Below are 22145 nucleotides of genomic sequence, written 5' to 3' on the forward strand. Positions count from 1 at the left end.
GCTGCCAAGCCAAAGCCTCATATGTGAAGAGCACAAATACACTACCATGCACACTGCCCACTTGTGTCTGGATAATGAAGCCGCGCCACGGAGGGTGCGCCCACCTGCTGCAGGCCTTGGGTCCCAAAGGTGGTCCTCATCTCGTCCAGCTCCTGAGTAAGTTCCATGTCCCTCTGGTTCTCGGTCAAGCTGTTCTTCATAAACTCAAGGTGGTTTTTCGTGGACTGAGCCCCTTCTTCTAAGTTATAGTCATCAGAGGCAAAGTTGTCTTCCTGTACCAATGCAAGGTTTGTAATGATTCAGTACAAGTGAGATTCCTCTGGAAGAGAGATGGAGCTTCAAATCCCACAGCAAAGTCCATTTTAAACATTCCTACCTCCTGCAAGCCCATTAGTATAGAAACCTGCATTGTTACTAGTAAGACAATAAACCATAATGGCAGAGACAGGTTTTCTGCACTTTGTTACAGCTGTCACAAGAAAAGAGGGTTAAATGTTTTTGTTAAATATTAAAAGCAAATAGAAGTGACACACAGGAAAAAGTGCATGCAGAAAAAGCTTTGTTAGTAAGCTGGGTGCTTTTAGACAGTATAAAACATTAGTATCACGAGTTGTTTAAATACTATACCATTAGGAAATTTTTACGACTTTCTGTTTCCATCACACGGCTGCTGCCATTGACCTGCATAAAAACAATTTCTTGATGGTGGGGCATGTGGATTGTGCCACCTGGGGAACTGGCATGGACATGGCCAGGTGGAGCATGCCCAAACCCCAGAAGTCGCCAACTTGAGATTTAAATTCTCATCCTGAGACAACAGGAGTGGGACAGTTCCCTCTCTATTTCCACGCCTGCCCCTGACATGCAGCATGACCTGCCAGTCACGCAGCATGGTGACCCCCCAACTCTGCAATTCTCCAGTTAGTCAAACAGCACAGCACCTGTAATTCTTCCTCATGTAAAGAGAGAATACTAGCGTGTCAGCCCCAACCAATGGAAGGTACGCACCCCCCAGGCCCCTCCCTGCTTCCCAAGGGTTATATAATAGTGTGCATTCACCATGACACACACACAGGAAGTGGAGCTGTTTTACCAGTAAAGGCGCATGTAAGCTGTCTCACTAGACATCACCTAAGAGTTGTGGCTCCATCCTAAGAGAAGGGGATGTTCCCCCCTCCCCCTGCCCCACATCCCCGGGGAGAAGCAGATCTTAGAACCACACTTGATAAGCTGAATTACCTGGTAACAGTATTCCTGTGTTTTTGTGTGTTGGGGGAGGAGCTTGTGGGATAAGCGGATGAGGTGTGTACTGTTCTTTTTTGGGACAAGGTCTCTCATTGAGCGTCTGGCCCAAAACTTTAGCTACACTTAGAAGCCAGCCACCCCCAGGGATCCTCCTGTCTTGGCCCCCACCCCCACCCCCAGTGCAGGGACTGCACACACACATTTTAAAACGTGTTGTGTGGGTGCTGGGGATGCAAGCTTATGCTTGTGTGGCGAGCACTTTACTGAGTCATCCTCCCTTGCCTTATTGGCAAAGCCATATGTAGTCATCAATTTAAATTTAATTCAAACATCTAAGAGACGTCTTACAAATTCAGATGCCATCAGTCCTCCAACACCGGAGAGCTTGCAGTGCGCCTCCTTCCTCTTCCAGTCACGCTCCTTTCCCTCACTCTGCCTCTGCACATGAGGGGGACTGGTAGGCTACGGACTGCCACGGCTTTTGAGTGTATATGTGAGGTCAGAGTTCAATGCTGGGTGTCTTTCTCAATCACTCTCTATCTTAGTGTTTGAGATAGGGAGTGTCACCGAACCTGGACCTCACTGATTCAGCTACACTGACTGGCCCCAAAGTGCCAGGGATCCTTCGGTCTTGGCCTCCCCAATGACTTAATATGGGTGCTGGGGAACGAAACTCAGGAACTCACCCTTGTGTGGCAGGTGCTCTGTGGACTGAGCCATCTGCCCAGCCCCTGAAAAGCCGTTTTCATCGCTTTTTTGGCTTCTCTCTCCTCCACATGGGTCTACTACTCTCTAAGATGAAAGAGCACTGACAGCCCAGCCAACAGGCTACTAGAGCTGACAGGCACAGTGACTGAGCTCTCAAGTGTCCTGTTCACTGCCGTGTGCAATGACTGCAATTGCTTTGTCTGCCACCAGACAAGCATGCTTTTTGAAAGCCAAAACCCAAGTATCCATTCACAGACACATTTGCAATCCATCTAAAGGGTTTCCATAAATGCTTTAGCACCACACTGGGCAACGGTTCCCAAATTGTTCAGGATGTCAACCTTGCTCACAGCAGTGCCTGTCTTCACTAAAGGCAGAGACTGGGAATGAGTCAGTGCTTTACCAGTTCAAACTGGAAAAGCCTGCTAGTATCATCTGATAGCAAATCCGGCCCAAAGCACCAGAAGCCCTGGAGACCAAGCAGTGAAGGAAAGGTCCCCGTAGGGGTAAGACAGTGCCAATGATCAACATGTACACTGGGCAGTTAGTTAAGGGTCTCTATCTCCTCTGGGGCACTCACGCTCTCAGGCACACAGGAGGGTTTGGCGTACTACAGCAGGACGGACCTTGCTTCATTAAAATGCAGCCATCTTCTTTGACCTTTCTGACGAACTTCACTATAAAGTACACTTAGTAAGAGACGAGGACACCTACTCCTGTGTCCCGTGTTGTAAGCTTCCTCTTGCCTGGTTACAGACTCTGATACAATCATTTTCAGTCGAGTGTGTCTCTGGCAGACAACAGATCCTTGTGTCTTGTTTGTTGTTTCAGTCAGGCCCCAGTGTTTTAACTGGGAAGCTGCGACTGCCTACACGTGGCGCTATTACTGACAGCGGGCTACTGCTCCGTGTGACTCTGCTGCTTGTTTTAAGGTTGTTTCTTGTATTGGCTTTGGTTTCCCCTCATTCATATTAGGGGTTTGCTGACTTACAGGCAAGACATAAATGGTTTTTACCTATTTTCCTCGGTTTGATTCACCTGCTGTTCCTATTCATACTCTTTCCTATGCTTTTGTGACTGAGAGCAGCTCTTTCCTCGTCTGAGTGACATTTCACATTACTAGCCTGGTGACACGAATGGCTTTACTTTGTGCTTATCTTTAAAAGTCTCAATTTCTCCCATTCTTACTTTTCTGGTATAGTATTTTTAAATGGAAGATTTTAGAAATTGTGACTTTCAATCCATAATTAACACAGAAAAAATGTTACAAAGTGGGAATTTGATACCCATTTATTTAGTCATTGTTGGTTATTTTCTTGGTCCGTCTACTAGTTAGTATATTCTTAGCTCTAAAATACATTACAGTTGTTAAGTATCAAAGTTTCCACCCACATTATTATTATAAAATTGTGCTATGTTAAGTCAAGCATAAGTGGTTCTCTTTTCTATTAGAAGCCTGCAACACATTGAAACTTACAAAATACACTGATTTGCTGACACATTTAGAGTAAGAAATGGGTTTTTATGTTCTCTAACTATGGACCAAAGAAATGGTGATGTTGTTTAAAAGACTGAGACAAAATGACACACTTATCATCAACAGATAAAAAGGACACTTCATAAAGAGGTCATAGCCTCTTAACAGTTTCTAACTTAGTTACTTCTCCAGCATTAGTGCCAATAAACAAGTCATGTGATCAACACAAATGCACATATCTGTGAGAAGCTTTACTCCAACAATTAGAAAATTTTGTGCTAAATAAGACTGCTTCATAGTGATCTCACATCTAGAAGCTCAGTATCAAAGCCTTTCCCAGAAACCAAGCATAGTCTCTGTGTTTAAAGATAAAACTACTGAACAGTTAAGAAGTCAGCTACCATGGTGGAAAATGACAGCATTAGAATATATCCAGGGCTGGCTAACTATTTATGCTGTAATTTTATTGTTATTTATAGAAATACAACAGAAGCATGTAAAACGTACAAGAAACAAAGCACCAACAATCAATAATTTTGGTGATATAAAATAACTATTTTTACTTATAACATCTAAAATTCTAACATGTTACTCTTACCTCTGAACTGCTCTCATCACCTGTTGTAGATATTTCACTTTCAGCCTAAACAAAGGTGAAAAAAAAAAACAATTTACAATTATGCATGTTCCCCATATTTTACTTCCACTAAGCAACTACTATTGGTAGCATAGTGAAAACTACTACATAAAATTCTACTAAAACCATGTAAGATGCTACCAAAACCTAGGACAAACTACTCAGATCTTTAAATTTTCACTTATGAATCAGTATCTGAACAGCAATTTTTCTAGGAAATTTCAAGAGGACATGTCCTAATACATAGTACCTACCCTTTGTAAGCCAAAGCCACCACGGTATGACTTCTCTAAACTTTATAGCTCCCAAATATAACAAGGTCCTAAATGCTACTATCACAAGTGCCATTTCTTCGAATATATCAGATCTTGAAGCTAAAAGTAATTACTTGAAAAGAAACAACATCCTTTGGTGTTATACTGCTTTTACAGCTTAAAAAGCATTCACTCAAAAAAACCTTTGCTGGAGGCTAGAGAAATGGCTCTGCATTTATGAGCACTTGCTGTTCAGCACCCATTTGGGGCCCATAACAAGCCGTAACTCCAGTTCCGAAGGATCTGACGCTCTCTTCTGGCCTCCATGGGCACTGCATGTATGGGAAACAAGCACAGACCCCCCCACAGCCAAAATATCCATACATATAAAATAATAAAATTAAAACATTTTGTTTATCCCAGAATTTGGGCATGAGGTCAGTGGCATTCAAAGCTTCTCTCAAGTGTGAAGTAGTGAGTAGAATAAAGAAATAAATTCTAATTTTTCAAATTTCAGAAGTGCTCCTTTACTGTCCAACACACCTACACATGCACGCACACACCCCTAATATGAAACTCAGAGTTGATAAGTATTAACTATCACTCTTATTCCTTATCCAGACCTACAGAAATTATATATATATATATATATATATATATATATATATATATATATATATATTTTTTTTTTTTTTTTTTTTTTTTTTGAGACGGGGTTTCTCCATGTAACAGCCCAGGCTATGCTAGACTCTCTATGTAGACCAGGCTGGCCTTAAACTCAGAAACACAGAAATCCACCTGTGTCCGCCTCCTGAGTGCTGAAATTAAAGGTGTGGGACACCATGCCTGGCTCTCCTACAGAAATATTTAACATTCAAGACCAAGTTCTGCAATGGCCTTCCTAAGAAGTAATAACTGCTGGCAGGAACGAAGTAAACTTATCTATATTCTAAAATCTCGTAGCAATGGTCCCTAATCCCGGCTCTGCTATTTTTGTTTGCTGAATGCATGACTGTGTGTGCATGTGGGCAGACACCCAGAGGCCAGAGGACTACTTCAGGTGTCAGCCTCAGGATAGCTGCTGACCTTGAGACAAGGTCTCTCACTGACCTGAACTCCCTAATTAGGGTGACCACTGAGGCCCAGGAATCCTTCAGCCTGTGTCTCCAGAGCTAACACTGGGATTACAAGTGCTAGAGACTCAATGGGAGTGCTAGAGACTCAATGGGAGTGCTAGAGACTCAATGGGAGTGCTAGACACTCAATGGGAGTGCTAGAGACTCAATGGGAGTGCTAGAGACTGAACCCAGCCCAAGATATTCTCTTCTAAATCTAAACTATTTCCATGACACAATCCCTCCATATGACAGTTAAGTTCACCCTGTACACTCAGCCAGGCATGGTGGTGCACACCTGTGATCCCAGCACTCAGGAGGCAGAGGCAGGAGGGTCTCTGTGAATTTGCCAGCCTGGCCTACAGTACAGAACTGTAAGTTCCAGGAAGTCTAGTATTACATGGAGAGATCTTGTCTCAAAACATTAAAAAAAAAAAAATGGAGTCTTTCATGACAAAAGATATTAGCTGAGGGCTGGAGATATACCTCCACGGTAAAGTGTTTGTTGAGCATTCACTTTGAACCCCAGCATTGCAAAAACAAAGATTCAGGAGTGGAAAAGAACCTCCTCTATCTGATAAAGCACATCTACAAAAAGCCCAAAATATACAACACTATACAAGGCAAGCAAAATACTCGGGGACTTTAGTGCAGGTTGACAAATGAGTCTCTTTGCATTTTTTCTGCATGCAGACATCCAGTTAGAGCAGCACCATTTGTTGAAGATGCTCTCTTTTTCCACTGTATGGGTTTGGCACTTTTGTCAAAAAGCAAGTATCCATAGGTGTGTGGGTTTGCTTCTGAGTCTTAGATTTGATTCCACTGATCAACCAGTCTATTTCTATACCAGTACCATGCAGTTTTTATTACTTTTGCTACGTAGTATAGGTTGGGATGGAGATACTTCCAGAAATTCTGTTATTATATAGGATTGTTTTAGCTATTCCAGGTTTTTTTGTTTTCCCATATGAAGTTTACAATTGTTCTTTCAAGGATTGTGTTGGTATTTTGATAGGAATTGCATTGAATATGTAGATTGCTTTTGGTAAGATGGCCAATTTTACTATGTTAATCCTACTGACCCATGAGCTTGGGAGATCTTTCACCTTCTGATATCTTCTTCAAAGAGTAGGAATTCTTGTCATACAGGTCTTTGACTTACTTGGTTAGAGTTACACCAAGATACTTTTTATTATTTGTGGCTTTGTGGCTATTGTGAAGAATGTTGTTTCCCTAATTTCTCTCTCTCTCTCTCTCTCTCTCTCTCTCTCTCTCTCTCTCTCTCTCTCTCTCTCTCTCTCTCTTTCGTGTGTGTGTGTGTGTGTGTGTGTGTGTTTGTTTGTTTTGTTGGTTTTTTTTTTTTTCATTTTTCAAGACAGGGTTTCTCTGTGTAGCCTTGGCTGTCCTAGACTTGCTGTGTAGACCAGACTGGCCTTGAACTCTCTTCAGCCCATTTGTCACTTGTAAACAGCAGGGCTACTGATTTTTTAAAAATTAATCTTGTATCCAGCCACTTTGCTGCAGGTGTTTACCAGCTGTAGGAGTTCTCTGGTAGCATTTCTGGGGTTGCTTATCTACACTATCATATCATCTGTGAACACAGGTACTTTGACTTCTTCCTTTCCGCAGCTCAGTCTCCATGTAGGTCACCTAGTAAGGGGACCAGGGGCTGTCTCCAACATGGATTCTGTTGCCTGCACTTCGATCACTTCCCCCAGGCCACAGAGGAAGAGGATGCAGGCAGCCCTGAAGAACCTTGATTACCTAGGATCAGTTGGTGAGGGAGGAGGACTGCCCCTTTCTGAGGATTAAGAGACGGGGATGGGGGAGGAGGAAAGGGGGGGGCAGGGAGGAACAAGGGAGAGGCTACGGTTGGGATGTAAAGTGAATTCATTTTTTTAAAAAGTGTAAAACACACACAGACACACAAATACCTGGGGGAAACTGAATGTTCCCCTCCAGACAATACAGTGATGTCAATCTCAATATTTCTTTTTTAAAACTGTATTACATTTATTTACTTATTTTAATTTAGTGTGTGTGTGCGTGCACACACACAAACATGGAAGTCATACAACTTTCAGGAGTTGTTTCTCCCCTTTCACCACGTGGGTCCTGGAGATAGAACTTGGGTCATTAGGTTTGGCAGCAAGTGACTATTTTTATTTATTGTTTGTTTTCGAGACAGGATCTCACTATGTCCTGTCCTGCCTGTCCTTACTTGGAACTTACCTGGAACTCACTCTGTAGACCAAGCTGGCCTTGAGCTTACAGAGATGCACCTCCTTCTGCCTTTCTACTTTAGAGATTAAAGGTGAGTACCATTATGTCTGGCCACCAAATGACTTTAACTACTAAACCATCTCAATGGCCCCTAACCATTTCTTTTCAAAAATTAAAAATTTTGTGCAAAGAATTTTATTAAGAAAAAAAAAGAGAAAACATTTACAAATTATCTAAGAATAGAGTTGATTTTCATTATACAGACTCGCCTTCATGAAATCACCTCCTTAATAAAATTGACTTGCCTAGCCCCAAATCAATATTCTTAACATTTACTAGGTCACTGGAAAACATGAGAAGAACAGGGAAAATTTAGAGTGATCCAAAGTAGATAATACTAGGAGACATAGAACAGGGCAAAGTTTTGCCTTCTTGCTTCTCACAATGTAAAGCAATGTCCTTCCAGGGCAGGCAGCGGCATATTTTTGCGCTTTTTAATAGGTGGTTTCACTGCTTAAAAATGACCCCAAGTATATAGCTGCAGTGTTGCCTGGTGTCTCTAGGAGCAGCAATGTTGTGATGAGCTCTACGGAGGGAAGGCGTGCTGGTTTATGCTTTGCTCAGGCACAGGCTCTGGTGTGTGTGTGTTTCTGTTTCAAGCCCTTTTATTCAGTACAATCATATTAACCATACTTCAATTCCAAAGATTCAGCAATATATACTAAATAAGGAGTCTTGAAACAGAAATACATGTAAAAAAAATTGAATTTCTTGTTTCCAGATCACATAGCACACTGCTTTTTATCTTTGCAAATGCTTTTCTTTCTACAGAGAGGTTGCTTCCTTCAGTTTTATTTTTCACCCTTGCTAATTCCAACTTATACTTTAAGACTCAGCTGTATTACCCTTTCCGAACCTACCCGAGTAACACGCACAGGCTGACTCTGGCATCCCCTATACCCTTGTGAGCCAGGTGCTCTGTTGCTGGCACTGGTCTGACAGGAACACACTGTCTTTATATCTGCCTTTCTTATCTTTGCATTGTGAGTGTTCAATAAATGTTTGCCAGCGAAGCAATATAAAGCTCACCCAGAGGTTATTAACTATTTTAGGTGCAGCTATTACCATACTGCTGAAGTTTAGGAGAAGGGACAAAGTCATAATTAAACTGCAAGATGTGCTGAGGACCACTGGCCATCACACGGATGCTCCACTCAGAACTATGTCGAAAGATGGACGCCTTACCTCAGCAGAGAGGTCCTGGCCATGTTGCACGAGTTCTCCGGTGGGAAGAGCCCTTCTGGTGGAATCGGGATTCCCAGCTGAGTCTATGCATGAGGAGCTAGTCATAGATGTCTCATCGCCCTGGTGCTTAACATTTAAGTTGCCTAAATCTTGTTTGCAGCTTGATTTTTTCTTTTTATGCTTCTTGATACTCTGTCCATCACGGAGAGCCTTTTTTTGTCGAAACTGAGCAAGCTATAGGGGAAAAAAGAAAAGAAAGTGGCATTATCATCTAAGATTATTAAAGCTGAGTCACTTTATTAAAAAACTCAAACTACTTAGGGCTGGGAGTGGTGGTGCACGCCTTTAATCCCAGCATTTGGGAGGCAGAGGCAGGCGGATTGCTGTGAGTTCTTGAGGCTAGCCTGCTCTACAAAGTGAGTCCAGGACAGTCAAGGTTACACAGAGAAACCTTGTCACGAAAAACCAAAGGGAAAAAAAACAAAACAGCCGCAAACTACCACTAAAAACGAATGATGCAGAATCTAAAGTGCTACTAATCTTAACAATAAACTAAAATAAACTACTCTAACTCTTATAACCTACTATATATCCCAAGCACTTGATAATCTGACGGTCCTTGGGCACCAGCTTTCTCTCCATCAACTCCCTCTGTCAACTGCCAACCCATCCAGGCTCCTCCCGCCTCCCATGGAAGTTCTGCCTTCCATTTCCTGTCCTCCTGTCCAGCTGATTGGCTAAACAGTGCTTTATTGACAACTGCTACATCCACTCAAGACATTCTTCCACCAGAGCAAGATATAGGGAAAAAAAGAAATGGCGTTATCTTCTAAGATTACTAAAGCCCTGAGTCACTTTATTAAAAAACTCAAATTACCACTAGAAATGAATGACAAAGCTAAAGACACTTGTCCCATCCTTAATAGAGTAATTACTATTACACTGTAAAGAACCTGGATGCTTCTGAATGAGGAACAAGAAATGAAAATATCTGAAAGAGAAAATCAGCTCAGAGTCAGAACACAGCGAGTGGGACACTCTGCCAGTCTCCACTCAAGAGTATTATCTGTGGATTTCAAACTGTCTGAAAGCACAACATACACAGAGTTCAAATCCATCCTTTGTTAGTTTTCTAAAGATGATTAGCCCGCACCAAAGATTTAGCTCTGTGGCTTCTAACCTTATGTGTAAAGCAAAGAATAAAAATGATAGACATTTCAGAGAGTAATGCTTTCCAGTCCTTTATGAGGCATCTAGCGTTGCCTATTTATATAATATACTTGCTATACACACCAGTGTACCTTTCTTACTTAAATTTATTTTTAAAAGAGATGTTTACTCCTGGGCACCTCTTGCTATTAATTAAAAGTCAGCACCACTTATGATTTCTCTCTTAAAAAGTAGCTAACAAAAATTAAAACAAGAGCTGGGCACAGTGGTGCACACCTGTAGTCCTAGCACTCGGGGAGGCAAGCGGATCTCTGTAAGTTCCAGTCTATAAAGTGTCTTGAAACTGCCTCCCAAAACCCCAAAATAACAACAAAAAAATTAAAACAAAGACATAGCTATCATCAAGACATTAGACACTGATGATATGTATAAGAGAAATGTGTAATAAAAAAGCAGGAAACATGGGCAGAAAGAAAACTGAACAAGGTAAAACTTTTTATTATTATTATACAATGTGTTTAACATCAGGCCAGGACACAAATAAAATATCATCCTCTAGTCAGAATTACACAATGTTGAATGAACTATGGTAAACCTTTATTAAAAATAGTAAGGCAAACCACTGTTGCTAATGGCAACACTTATGACACAGTAGTAGGTATAAAACAGTATCATCGTATAATTATTATGAAAAGAAAGCCACCTACACCTCTTCTTATTAGAGACAAAGCAGGCCTCAGGCTTCAACCATGAACAATTATATCTAGTTTGAATTTCAGTAACATTATATTAACAGCCATAGGTACATTTCAAGAAAAAAAAATGTATCTATAACAACTTCAGTGTGTTTCACGACTTGAACTCCAGGCGCCCCCCTATATTTAACTTCTCTTTGAGTATGACTGTAAGTTGTGTGTGCGTGTGCAGGTGTGCTTGCTTGATTACGTGTATATGAGGCCACAGGTTGACTTCAGGCACCATCCTCCATCCGTCTCCACTGTGGCAGTAGCTCAGAGTGTTGGCCAGCAAGTTCCGGGCATCCTCCTGTCTCTGCCTATGTCTTCCCACCCCACCCCACTGTGCTGAATTATAGACTCACCACCATGCCTGGCCTTACATGGATGCAGGGACCTGAACGCTACTTGCGCAAGCAAGGACTTTATATACTGAGGCATCACCCCAGCCTAAATTTCCCTTTTTAGAACATTTATTTTATATGAAAAAGATACTAACCACCACCACTTCTTACATTTGAGCTCTTTAATCACTCTGAGAAAAACCTAAAGTGAGACCTAGAGCCTTAAAAAAAAAAAAAAAAAAAAAAAGGAAAAGGAATCTAATCCAATCTAATAGAATTACTTTACCTATTAACTACACTAATTAAAAAGAAAGCTGGTAATCCCAGCACTCAGGGAGACAGAGGCAAGTGGGTCTCTGTGAGTTTAAGGCCAGCCTGGTTTACAAAGTGAGTACAGGACAGAAAAGGCTACACAGAGAAACCCTGTTTAGAAACAAACAAACAAAAAGATAGCTGATAATTTATTGTATAATATGCTAAAGCTAATGATGTAATATAACTATCAAAATATGTGGCAAACTATGAATAATACAGTAGTTTAAAACTTTTCAACTGTAAAATAATACACACAGTGATGCCCTATTTTCAAGACACGAATCCAGCACTCACATAGAGCAGCTACGAACGCTATGCCATATAAAGATGCACTGCGCTCAGGGTCTTCCCAGACTGTCCAGCAGCTTTGTGGTTAGTCTAACAACTCACGTCTGCATGAAGAGCAGGGAACAGGCGCAAGGGCAGCATCCTCTTTGTATGTCATTAAGCTGCTGGAATGCATTTAAAGTACTCTGTAGGATAGAAGACTTGTTCTTAAAAATAAACTGACCAGACTAAAATACTGTCTGTAAATAGAATCAAAAGTCCAGGCTCATCATTTAAAAAGAAGAGATCCCTCAGGGAGAACACAGTGCCAAAAATTGTTAATTAAGAACGGCATTCTTAAAAGTACACTTCAGAAGCTATTTGCAATACCATGCCTCCATAGAACATTAACAGCAGAATATTTTAGGATTAAGATTTTGTTTCAAACTCTTAATTTTTTATTGCATATTTGTATCTAATGGTTATTCAGATAAGTAAGTGCACAGACAAATGAAAGACTAAACACCAAGTTACAGAACTTTGACTGAAGAGCAGAGGCAACAGCACGCACTACTGAATACAATGGACAAGACACACATGAACAGGTGCATGTAGAATGATTCTCTAGCTGCGTGTGAATGTACGGTTTAAACACATAAGATTACAAAGACAGTGTTTTGTTTTTTTTTAACTTGATTCTATGAGATCATATTTGTTTGCCTGCTTGCTTGCTTATTTATTTTTTGTTAACTAAGCAGAAGGCTCCTGAGGGCAAGGACTATAGTTCAGTTCTTTACACTCAACACTTAGAACAGCACTCAGTAAGTGTATGTTGAATAAAAGAGGAAAAGCATCACTTGGGGAAGACACCGCTAGGGGATAATTTTATCCTCTTGATGCTGAGGTGACACAGAACAGAGCACACCCAGCTCTACAACTCTACAAGTCCATGGCTTCAGAATTCGAATGAAGTATTCCAATTACTCAGGAAGTAAGTGAAAAACACAAAAGTGCCCTTCCCACTGTAATCTTCCTCTTCTCTTAAGGAAAAAAAAATCAAATTCTCAGAATAATAATATATAACAACAGCTTTCTGGCAAGGATTCTGTTTAATTAAAAAAGAAAGAAGAAACAAGATCATCTTACGTATTCAATTTCTTTTGGCTACTTAAGCTATTTTTATTTTAAATCCAAAAATGGTAAATTAACAGATAAGAAAAAACCTACTCAATTAGGTAACCACCTAACACTGAATCGATACACTTTAACTTACTGAGAAAACATTTATTCTAAAACATGCTGGAAATTCAGACACCAGCCATCTGTGTTTGCCATTTGGAAGCCAATTATAAAAATGTTAACATATGTAGTCACAGAAATAGTTGCAAGATTTACTGGAAAGATACTGTGTCCATATACATTTGTCTTTCAAAACTGGTTCAGATCCCAAGCAAATGGCTTACTCTAAGCAGAACAAGAAGAAATGACTAAACAATCATGTACTCCTAAACTCAAGAATTATGTCATAAATAGTCATTTCCAGCAAAAAGTGGATTTTCAGAACATCCTATGAAATAAAAGATATGCTAATTTCTACAATGCCATTTTGTTAAAGTGTTGCTTATTACCTGCTTAGTTTTTTGAGTTCATTGAGAGTTTAACAAGCTTTGCTAGAGACTAGTCAAAATATGTATTCCTAACTCAGGACTCTTTCATGTAGGCCAGACTGTTCTTTAATTGAATTGTGAAAATTGAATGAAATAATGAGCATGATTTCTTTTGTTGCTGGGTTTTTTTTTTTTTTTTACTTATTCACTTTACATCCTGGTCAAAGCCCCATTACTCCTCACCTCCCAGTCCCACTCTCCTTCCCTCTCCCTCCTCCCCACTCCTCCTCCCTTCCCATCCACCCCAGTTCATCAAGTTGCATCAAGACTAAGCTCATCTCTTCTTCCCCTGTGGCCTGGCAAGGGGAAAGAGATAGAAAAAGCAGGCAACAGAGTCCATGCCAGAGACAGCCCCCGCTCCCCTTACTAGACGACCCACATGAGACCTAAGCTGCCCACTGGCTACATATGTGTAGGAGGCCTACGTTTAGTCCATGCATGGTCCTTGGTGCTTCAGACTTCACAGGCCCCTTTGGCCCCTGGTTAGTTGGCTCTGTTGGTCTTCTTGTGAAGCTCCTATCCCCTCCAGGTCCTTTTTTCCTTCCCTCCACTTTTCCACAAGGCTCCCTACACACTGCCCAATGTTTGGCTGTTGAGTCTCAGCATCTATTTCAAAGCACTCTAGGTGGGGCCTCTCAGAGGACAGCTTTGCTAGGCTCCTCTCCGCAAGCATAGCAGAGGATGGTTAGCAGTGTCAAGGGTTAGTTCTCTCCCATGGGGTGGGTCTTGGGTTGGGCCAAGCATTAGTTGGACATTCCCTCAGTCTCTGCTCTATCTTTATCCCTGCACATCCTTGTAGGCAGGGTGACTTTTCGGTCAAAGTTTCTATGGGTTGGTTGTTTTTCCCCTCCCTCTACTAGGAGACTTGTCTATTTGGGGGTATTCTCTTCAGTCTCTATGGAGCAGTATAGAAATATTTCTTATCCTGATGTTCTCAAAGGGAAGAGATGAGGCTGCCCAGTATTACACATATGTAGGATAGAACTTGGCATGGATAGAACTAGTAAATATGTAGTTCATTTTTTGGATAAATATGTTTTGTATATCATGTAGCCACTCATGTGCTAAGGCAGGGAACACAATGATAATGGAAAAAAGCCTACTCTGATGAACTGTAATACACTAGAAAAACCAAATGAAAATAAACACACAAATATATCATTTCAAGCAATAAAACATGGTTTTAGATTTAAAAAGATGTAGGTTTTGAAAGAGCCTTCAACAGAAAGACTTAATTTGAATGAAGATGGAGGGAGAAGTCAGACAACACCAAGAAAACAATGTGGAAGCTGAGGTACACAGATGAGTATTAATTACCTACCTAAAATCAAATCCATGGTATGGTTTGGGTCTCTAGTGTCCCCCAACAGACTCACGCTTGGAGTACTTGGTCTCAGCTGGTACTACTACTGAGGCTATGGAACCTTTATGAGGTGTAGCCTAGCTGGCAAAAGTAGGTCACCAGCCAGGCATGCTAACCTTTATTCCCAGCACCCATGAGGTAGAGGCAAGTAGACCTCAATTTTAAGACCAACTTGGTCTACACAGTGAGTTCCAGGTCAGCCAGGGCTATATAGTAAGACAGCGAATGTGTGTGTGCCTGCATGTGTGTGTGTGTGTGTGTGTGTGTGTGTGTGTGCGCGCGCGCACGCGCGCGCGCATGCGTGTGCAGGAAAGAAAGAGAACATTTTTTAAAAATATATAAGTGATGTAGGTAGCCTCTTCCCTGAAGATTAGCTTTCATGGTACCAGAAAGTACCATGGAAGCTTTCAAAGGAGGGAAAGTACCAATAAAAGCTACCCAGCTGCAGCTCCTGTGGACCAGTTAATCCGCATGTCATAAACATCACTTCAGTACACGGAAATTATCAAAGCCGTTACTGATTACAGAAAGTCTAGTGTTTCAGAAATAATAAGTAAAAGCTAACTTCAGGGCAGGAAGGGATTTTTAAAAATCAAAATCAATGCTTATACCTATTGGAAGCCTACACCAGCAGCTACACACAGGTTCTTCATAAATATGTTTGGGGTGGAGAGATGCCTCGCAGGCAGAGAGGCACTGGTCCTCCCTTCTGACCACCTGATACACATGTAAAGATGCCACTTGGGGAGGTTTTGGAGGCGTGGCCTCGTTGGAGGCAGTAGTCACTGGAGGAAAGCACTCAAAGTTCAGAGACTCACTTTTATTTCAGCTCACTGCCTCCAGCTCATGGCTGTGTTTCAAGACGTGAGCTCTGTACCTTCATGCTCTGGCCGCCATTACGACTACCCACTGCCATGCTGACCTCACTATTTTGGACTTTAATCCTTTGCTACCTTATGCCAAAAACCAACCAGCCAAACCAAACCAAAACAAAACAAAAACCCAACAACCCTTGTTTAAGTTGCATTGGTCATGGCATCTTATCTCAGCAGAACAGCAACTAGAAGAGGTAGTAAACCATAAAGAGAGACAAGAGAAACATCCTAGTGAACAGTCTAAGATCAGTGCACGATGCTGTACTCACTGGCATTTTGGCTGTTGTGCTAGGACAACCTCTAAAGTGCAGTGTGCACCCTGCTCCACAGGATGCTGGCTGAAATACTCCTCTCCTTGCCCAGCAGCACTGGGGCTTTGTTGCTGTTGCTCATGTTTGGTTTTGCATTACACGATCCCTACTTCCTCAGACACAGACCTGTAAAGTAGCAGCTGTATTAAGAATCAAAGCCCACAGTCCCTGAGCGGCTCACAGTCCGGCAAACTGGTTCTGTAAGTGGCGTCCAGCCCTTACTGCTCACTAATGATTTTCAAAATAAACAAGCTTGGGTCCTGCTCTAAGTTTTCATTTTGGTGAGCCATGCGTCCGAGACATCAAAACTTTAAAACACGTTTCCCAGGTGCTTCTAACACCTGGGATGTGGCTGGACTCTATAAATAGACTGACCTTCAGTGTGAAACCTTTTTTGTGTCCCCCTACTCCTACTGTGCTGCCTTTTTCTTTGAGAAGGGCTCTCATATAATCCAGGCTAGCCCTGAAGTCCTGATCCTCCTACTTTTGCTAGGATTGCAGGAATTGTACCACCATGCTGAGTGAGTATTAATATTTAATATTGAGTCATAACTATTAAGGGTGCAGTTATTCCTTAAACCACTAATATATAAATCAAAGACACAGAAACTTGTTAGATTTTTGATAAGCCTCAATGCCCTGGAGCTGGGCAGCTTTTAACCCTCTAAGCTATCTTGTCTGTTTCCCAGCCAAAACCCATATAAATACTTTTGCACATGTTTTCCATTTGGCTGCTTCTCTCCATCATGCCAATCCTCAGAGAAAGCCCCTCCCAGCCACAGGCTTCTAGTTCAAATTAACCCAGGGCAACCCCTCCTTTCTCCCTCTCTCTCTCCTCCCTGTGGTCCTGCCACTGCAGCCTTTGGACCCTGGCTCCGCCTACCTCTCTTCTGCCCAGCCCAGGTGTAGGCAACTTTATTTGCCAATCAGGGATAATTTGGGAGGCAAGGTTTCCATCACATCATTTTGGGTATGTGAGAGTTTGCTCAAAAGGATCTTGGGGAGCAATTAACATTTGAATACATAGTAGCTCCAGACCAACCCCACACCACCCTGCCCAGCTGTTTATTCGCGCCCCCCCTTTTAGGGGGGGGACACACGCTTCTTTGGATAGGAAAGATCTAGGAATTCACCCTCTTGCTTCTGGTCAGGTATAGACATGTATAGTCAAGGCTAATCTGAAAGGGTACTAAGAATAAAGGATACTGAGAAAGGGGGACAAGTGACAGAAAACAGCAACAGTTTCGGATGCTATGAAGCCCACCTGTCCCTCTCTGTCTTGAAATCCATCTCCAGGCAGCTCTTTACCTTTTTTTTTTTTTTTTTTCCCTTAGCTCAGTTTTTGTTTCAGAACTAAGAAACCCTGCCTGAATTTGACTGCTTGACATTTATCTGTTCAAGTCAGGAGGAGGGGGGGGCGTGCGTGTAAATCAAGGCTTTAATGCTTTCTTTACATAACAATCGTAACAAATAACACACTACTGCTCTGGTAACAACATGCCTATCTGAAAATGGCTGCATTATCTGGAAAGAAACCTTTCAGAACTCAGACATGACAAACACTTTCTTGTAACAGTCCCCGCTACTTTTACAACCAAAGCTCACATGGTGCCTCATTATCCGATCCTGTTACTTCTCCGCCCTTATTTCTGCTGTTGAGCTTAATCATCTCCAGCATGACAATGATGACAACAATGCTGAACTTGTTAAACATATTTTACAGCCCGACTGTGGCTTTCTTTAAATTTATTTTACATGTACGGATTCTGCCTGCATACATGTCTATGCACCACATGTGTGACTGCTGCTCACTGATGTCAGAAGGCACTGGATGGCCTACAACAGGAGTTAGGGATGGATGGGTGAGCCACCATGTGGGTGGCTGGGACCCAAACCCAGGCCCCTATAAGAGCAACACAGGTTAGCAACCTCTATGCTATCTCTCCAGCCCCCTGACAGTGTTTTAAGGCTTGAAATTTTAAATTTAAAATTAAAAAACCCCAAGTTCCAAGGCAGGTTCTGTAAAAGCTCCTGTTTTTATGAATAAGAAAAGAGGCAAGTAGAGGTAGTTTTCTACTTACAAAGTAAAAAACAAACAAAAAAACCCCCACAATTTGTTCTTACACTGCCTGGGTTAGTCTAACTTCACTACCTATAATTACAGATCTCATAACAAATTGTTTTTAAAATTTCACTGAGAAGTCTCAAATAGAACTTCTGGTGTATGTGTCCCAAACTGACACATTTTATAGTCTTACCTAACGTCAACAACTCACCCATCCATCTGTCCGTCTGTCTGTCCATCCATCTAGCGTCAGGGGGGGGGAGGGGAGGTACAAGGCATACACATGGAGGACAGAGGACAGCTTACAGGAATTGGTCTCCGTCACTCTGTGGGCCCCAGGGGTCAACTTCAAGTCATCAGGCTTGGTTTTTATCCGAGAAACCCTCTCACACTGCCAAGCTGCCATCAGATGGTCCCCTCTCTGTTTTTTGAGGTTTGCTGAGAAAAGACCCCCACAGGCTCACATACTTGAACACCTGGTCCCAGGGTGGTGGTATTGTTGGGAAGGTTGGGCAACCTTTGAGAGGTGGAGCCTTGCTGGAGGAAGTACATCACTGGGCACGGACTTTGAGAGTTTGTTTCAGTCTTGCCCAATTTCTTCCATAAATTTTTTTTCATGGTGTTTTATGGCAGCAACAAAAAGGTAACTGATAAGATAAAGTCTGTGTGTGGAAAACCCATGTGTTTCACATCCTACACTACAGTACAGAACCTTTCCTGGGGAAACAGCTAATAAACATGGAGGCCAAGTGAGACTGCTAGGAGCAAACACAGCCTAATCTCAGAGCTCTCAGCAAACAATGCTAGTCAAGCCACAAAGACTTACTTGTGCTTAGTGTCAAGAAGTAAGGAACTCGGTCCTCGCTTCATGCTGCTGCATTCTGAGGCATGTGTAAGCCAGACACCTACTCAGTATCATTTATGCATTAAAATCTTTACATTTTGTACATTTTAATGTGGTTCTAGATAGTTCAAATAACTTTTGAGACTTTAAAAAAATGACTTCTTGAAAACAGGACAAAACAAGCCTGGACTTAGACAACCAAACAACAGATGTCTCAGTGAACAACAGCACATAGAAGGAATCAAGGCCATGAGCTAACTGGAAATGAGCACCACACTGTTCATAAACAAAAGGGATAAAAGGATGCTATAGAGTATAAAACAGACTGCAAATTTAAATTAACCTCACAAAACCACTCCTGGGACAATGTGAATTTCTGAATATTCTGAATATTTATCACTTTTGAATCTATTAGCCCATGTATAAACCAAACAAAGCCTTTGTAACTGTGCCTAAGTAGGCATCAAATAGTATGAGGAGACTTTTTTTTTAAGAGAAGGCAATATTACAACAAAAATATTTTTCATTGGTAAAGCATACCTATTGGTCTATCATGTTCATCAATAAAAATAAAGACCTTTTTGTGACTCAAGGACAAATGTGTTCCCACCGTAGATATGGACAGCAATGACTGAGCCAAAAGACAACAGGTGTCCACTTGACCAAACTGTAAGCATTTGTGAAACAGCTGGCGGTGGAAGGAAAAGTCACTGGACGTTTAGCATCATGCTCCAAACTCCTCACCAAAACCCTTATTTGTAGGAAGCAACTGTTAAAGTATGTAAGCCCAGAAAGGTAACTCCACTGGGAATGTGTGTTTCTATCTGTTCATTCCTGGCACATAAATATATATGCTCTGTGTGTGTGTGTGTGTGTGTGTGTGTGTGTGTGTGTGTGTGTGTTGGGGTGGAGGAGGGACACAGAATTATATAATATATAAAATAAGTTGGTAAAAGGACTTTAAATATTTTCCTAAAGATCCACAAGTGGCCAAAAAGGCCCATAAAGATGTTCTCCATCCTCAGCAACTGGGCAACGCTGTACCACACCCCATTCTGCATCTCTCACGCTGTTTCTCCTAACTTATAGAGACACCCATGTTAGTGAGACAAGGAGAAGCTGAGTTCTTGGACACTGTGAACAGGAATGTAGGACAGCACAGCTACTGTGCAAAATGACTGTGGAATCCTCAGAACGTCATCACAGTCAGTGCCCGACCAGCAGCCTCGCTCCTGGGCATGAACAGCAAAGGGATGAACAGGCACTTCCTTACATCCACATGAAAAATATTTTTCACATCCAGTAGCAGAAGAATTCAAAACTTTCTTATCATTATTTTACTAATCCTTCAAAGCACAGGATTGTCAACCATGTGCTGTAACAGGATTGCTGTCATAGACCATTAGGCACAGAGTTCGCAATAATTTAAATAAATGCTAAGTAAAAGTCCATAGCTGCAGTTGTAGGTGTTTAAAACAAACGAGGGAATAAATGTCTCCAAAGTCTTTTCTACAGGCCAGAGTACCACATTATCACTGTAAGTATTTGCTCCCTCTCAGAGACATGTGCACAGACACATAGATCAGACCAGTCACACACATACACAAACACACACACACACACACACACACACACACACACACACACAAGCTCACTCGCTCTCTTTCCTCTCTCCCCCCGTCTAATTTTCAACAGTTTTTCCAAGTTAAAAAGTTAAAGTTTTACCCAGGCAGTGGTGGTACACACTTTTAATCCCAGCACTCGAAAGGCAGAGGCAGGTGGATCTCTGAGTTCAAGGCCAGCCTGGTCTACAGACTGAGTTCTAGTACAGCTAAGACTACACAGAGAAACCATCTTGAACAAACAAACAACGACAACAACAACAAAATTTAAAGTTTTCAAGGGGGATACTAATCAATTAAAAAGGATTCCAAATTTTAATTTTAGAAGACTATTGCTGCAAAATAAGTACATTATGCTTATCAATGTTTTACAGGTTACTTTTTCTCATTGCCATGTCAGAAGAATTTCACTTACACTCCAGGAATGTACAGTTCAAAAATGCTGTATCAGGGTTTTGTTCTTTGGCTAGAGCCATTTTTCTTTATAGACATTTGGGCCTGGAACAATGCAGCTCAGAACACTTGTTCTTGCAGAAACCTGAGTTTGGCTCCCAGCACCCACATGCTGCCTCAAAACACCCTCTCTGAACCCCAAGAGCTCCAGGCACGCACACGGTGCACATAGTACATGCAGGGAAAACATCCATACACATATAATCAAATAAATGAATCTTGAAAAATTTTCGAATGGGACATTGCTCTAAAATATCTTTGTTCCACTCATGTCACTGTTTGTTTGTCTGTTGCCCCCTCCCCTACAGCTGCACTGACAGCCCCTCCCCTACAGCTGCACTGACAGCACCCCTCCCCTACAGCTGCACTGACAGCACCCCTCCCCTTCAGCTGCACTGACAGCAACCCTCCCCTACAGCAGCAGCTGCACTGACGGACCCCTCCCCTACAGCTGCACTGACGGCACCCCTCCCCTACAGCTGCACTGACAGCCCCCCTCCCCTACAGCTGCACTGACGGCCCCGCCCTTGCTGCACTGACAGCCCCCTCCCCTACAGCTGCACTGACGGACCCCTCCCCTACAGCTGCACTGACAGCCCCCTCCCCTACAGCTGCCCTGACGGCCCCGCCCTTGCTGCACTGACAGCAACCCTCCCCTACAGCTGCACTGACAGCCCCCTCCCCTACAGCTGCCCTGCGGCCCCGCCCTTGCTGCACTGACAGCCCCGCCCCTTCAGCTGCATTGACAGCACCCCCTCCCCTTCAGCTGCACTGACAGCCCCGCCCTCGCTGCAGTGATGGCCCCGCCCTCACTGCACTGACAGCTCCGCCGTCACTGAGTGTCAGCCGGGAGAAAAGCAGCAGGACAACAAGACCACTAGGACAGGACTGGGAAAAACTGTTCAAAGAAAAGCTTCTTTTCTTGGGTGCTTCCACCTCTGTGCTCTGCCATTTGGGGTTTACTCCAGAGAGCTTACATTTGAAGAAGCCGTCCGTCCTGCTCTTTCTTCCACATGCTCTTTCTGAATTCCTGGTCTGCATGTTGTTGTGAATGCTGGAGGCATCAAACTGCTGTACTACTGAGAAACCTAGACCAGATGTGCTGTCACACATAGAGAATGCTTGAAAGAAAATACTAAGACGGAAGAGCGTTATTTTTGTTGTTTTTTTCTTCTTAATTTTATTATATTTTTAAACATATATTAGATCTA

General features: G+C 42.3%; 1 protein-coding gene across 11 annotated transcripts in view; it reads right to left on the minus strand.

Annotated features, from left to right (window-relative positions):
- Window positions 1-22145, minus strand: part of AKAP9 (A-kinase anchoring protein 9) — a 174841-nt gene that overhangs the window by 106685 nt on the left and 46011 nt on the right. For 10 of the 11 annotated variants that reach the window (XM_084786927.1, XM_084786921.1, XM_084786926.1 and 7 more), the window contains exons 2-5: window positions 8905-9138; window positions 4029-4073; window positions 628-681; window positions 105-272 (exon numbers count right to left, since the gene is read on the minus strand). In XM_084786927.1, the coding sequence (XP_084643053.1) occupies window positions 105-272; window positions 628-681; window positions 4029-4073; window positions 8905-9009 (372 nt within the window). In that variant the 5' untranslated portion in view covers window positions 9010-9138. The remainder of the gene's footprint in view (window positions 1-104; window positions 273-627; window positions 682-4028; window positions 4074-8904; window positions 9139-22145) is intronic. The other variant, XM_084786924.1, reaches the window with a different exon arrangement.

Source organism: Acomys minous (genome assembly GCF_964271855.1).
Source record: "Acomys minous genome assembly, chromosome: 6".
Classification (NCBI taxonomy): Eukaryota; Metazoa; Chordata; class Mammalia; order Rodentia; family Muridae; genus Acomys; species Acomys minous.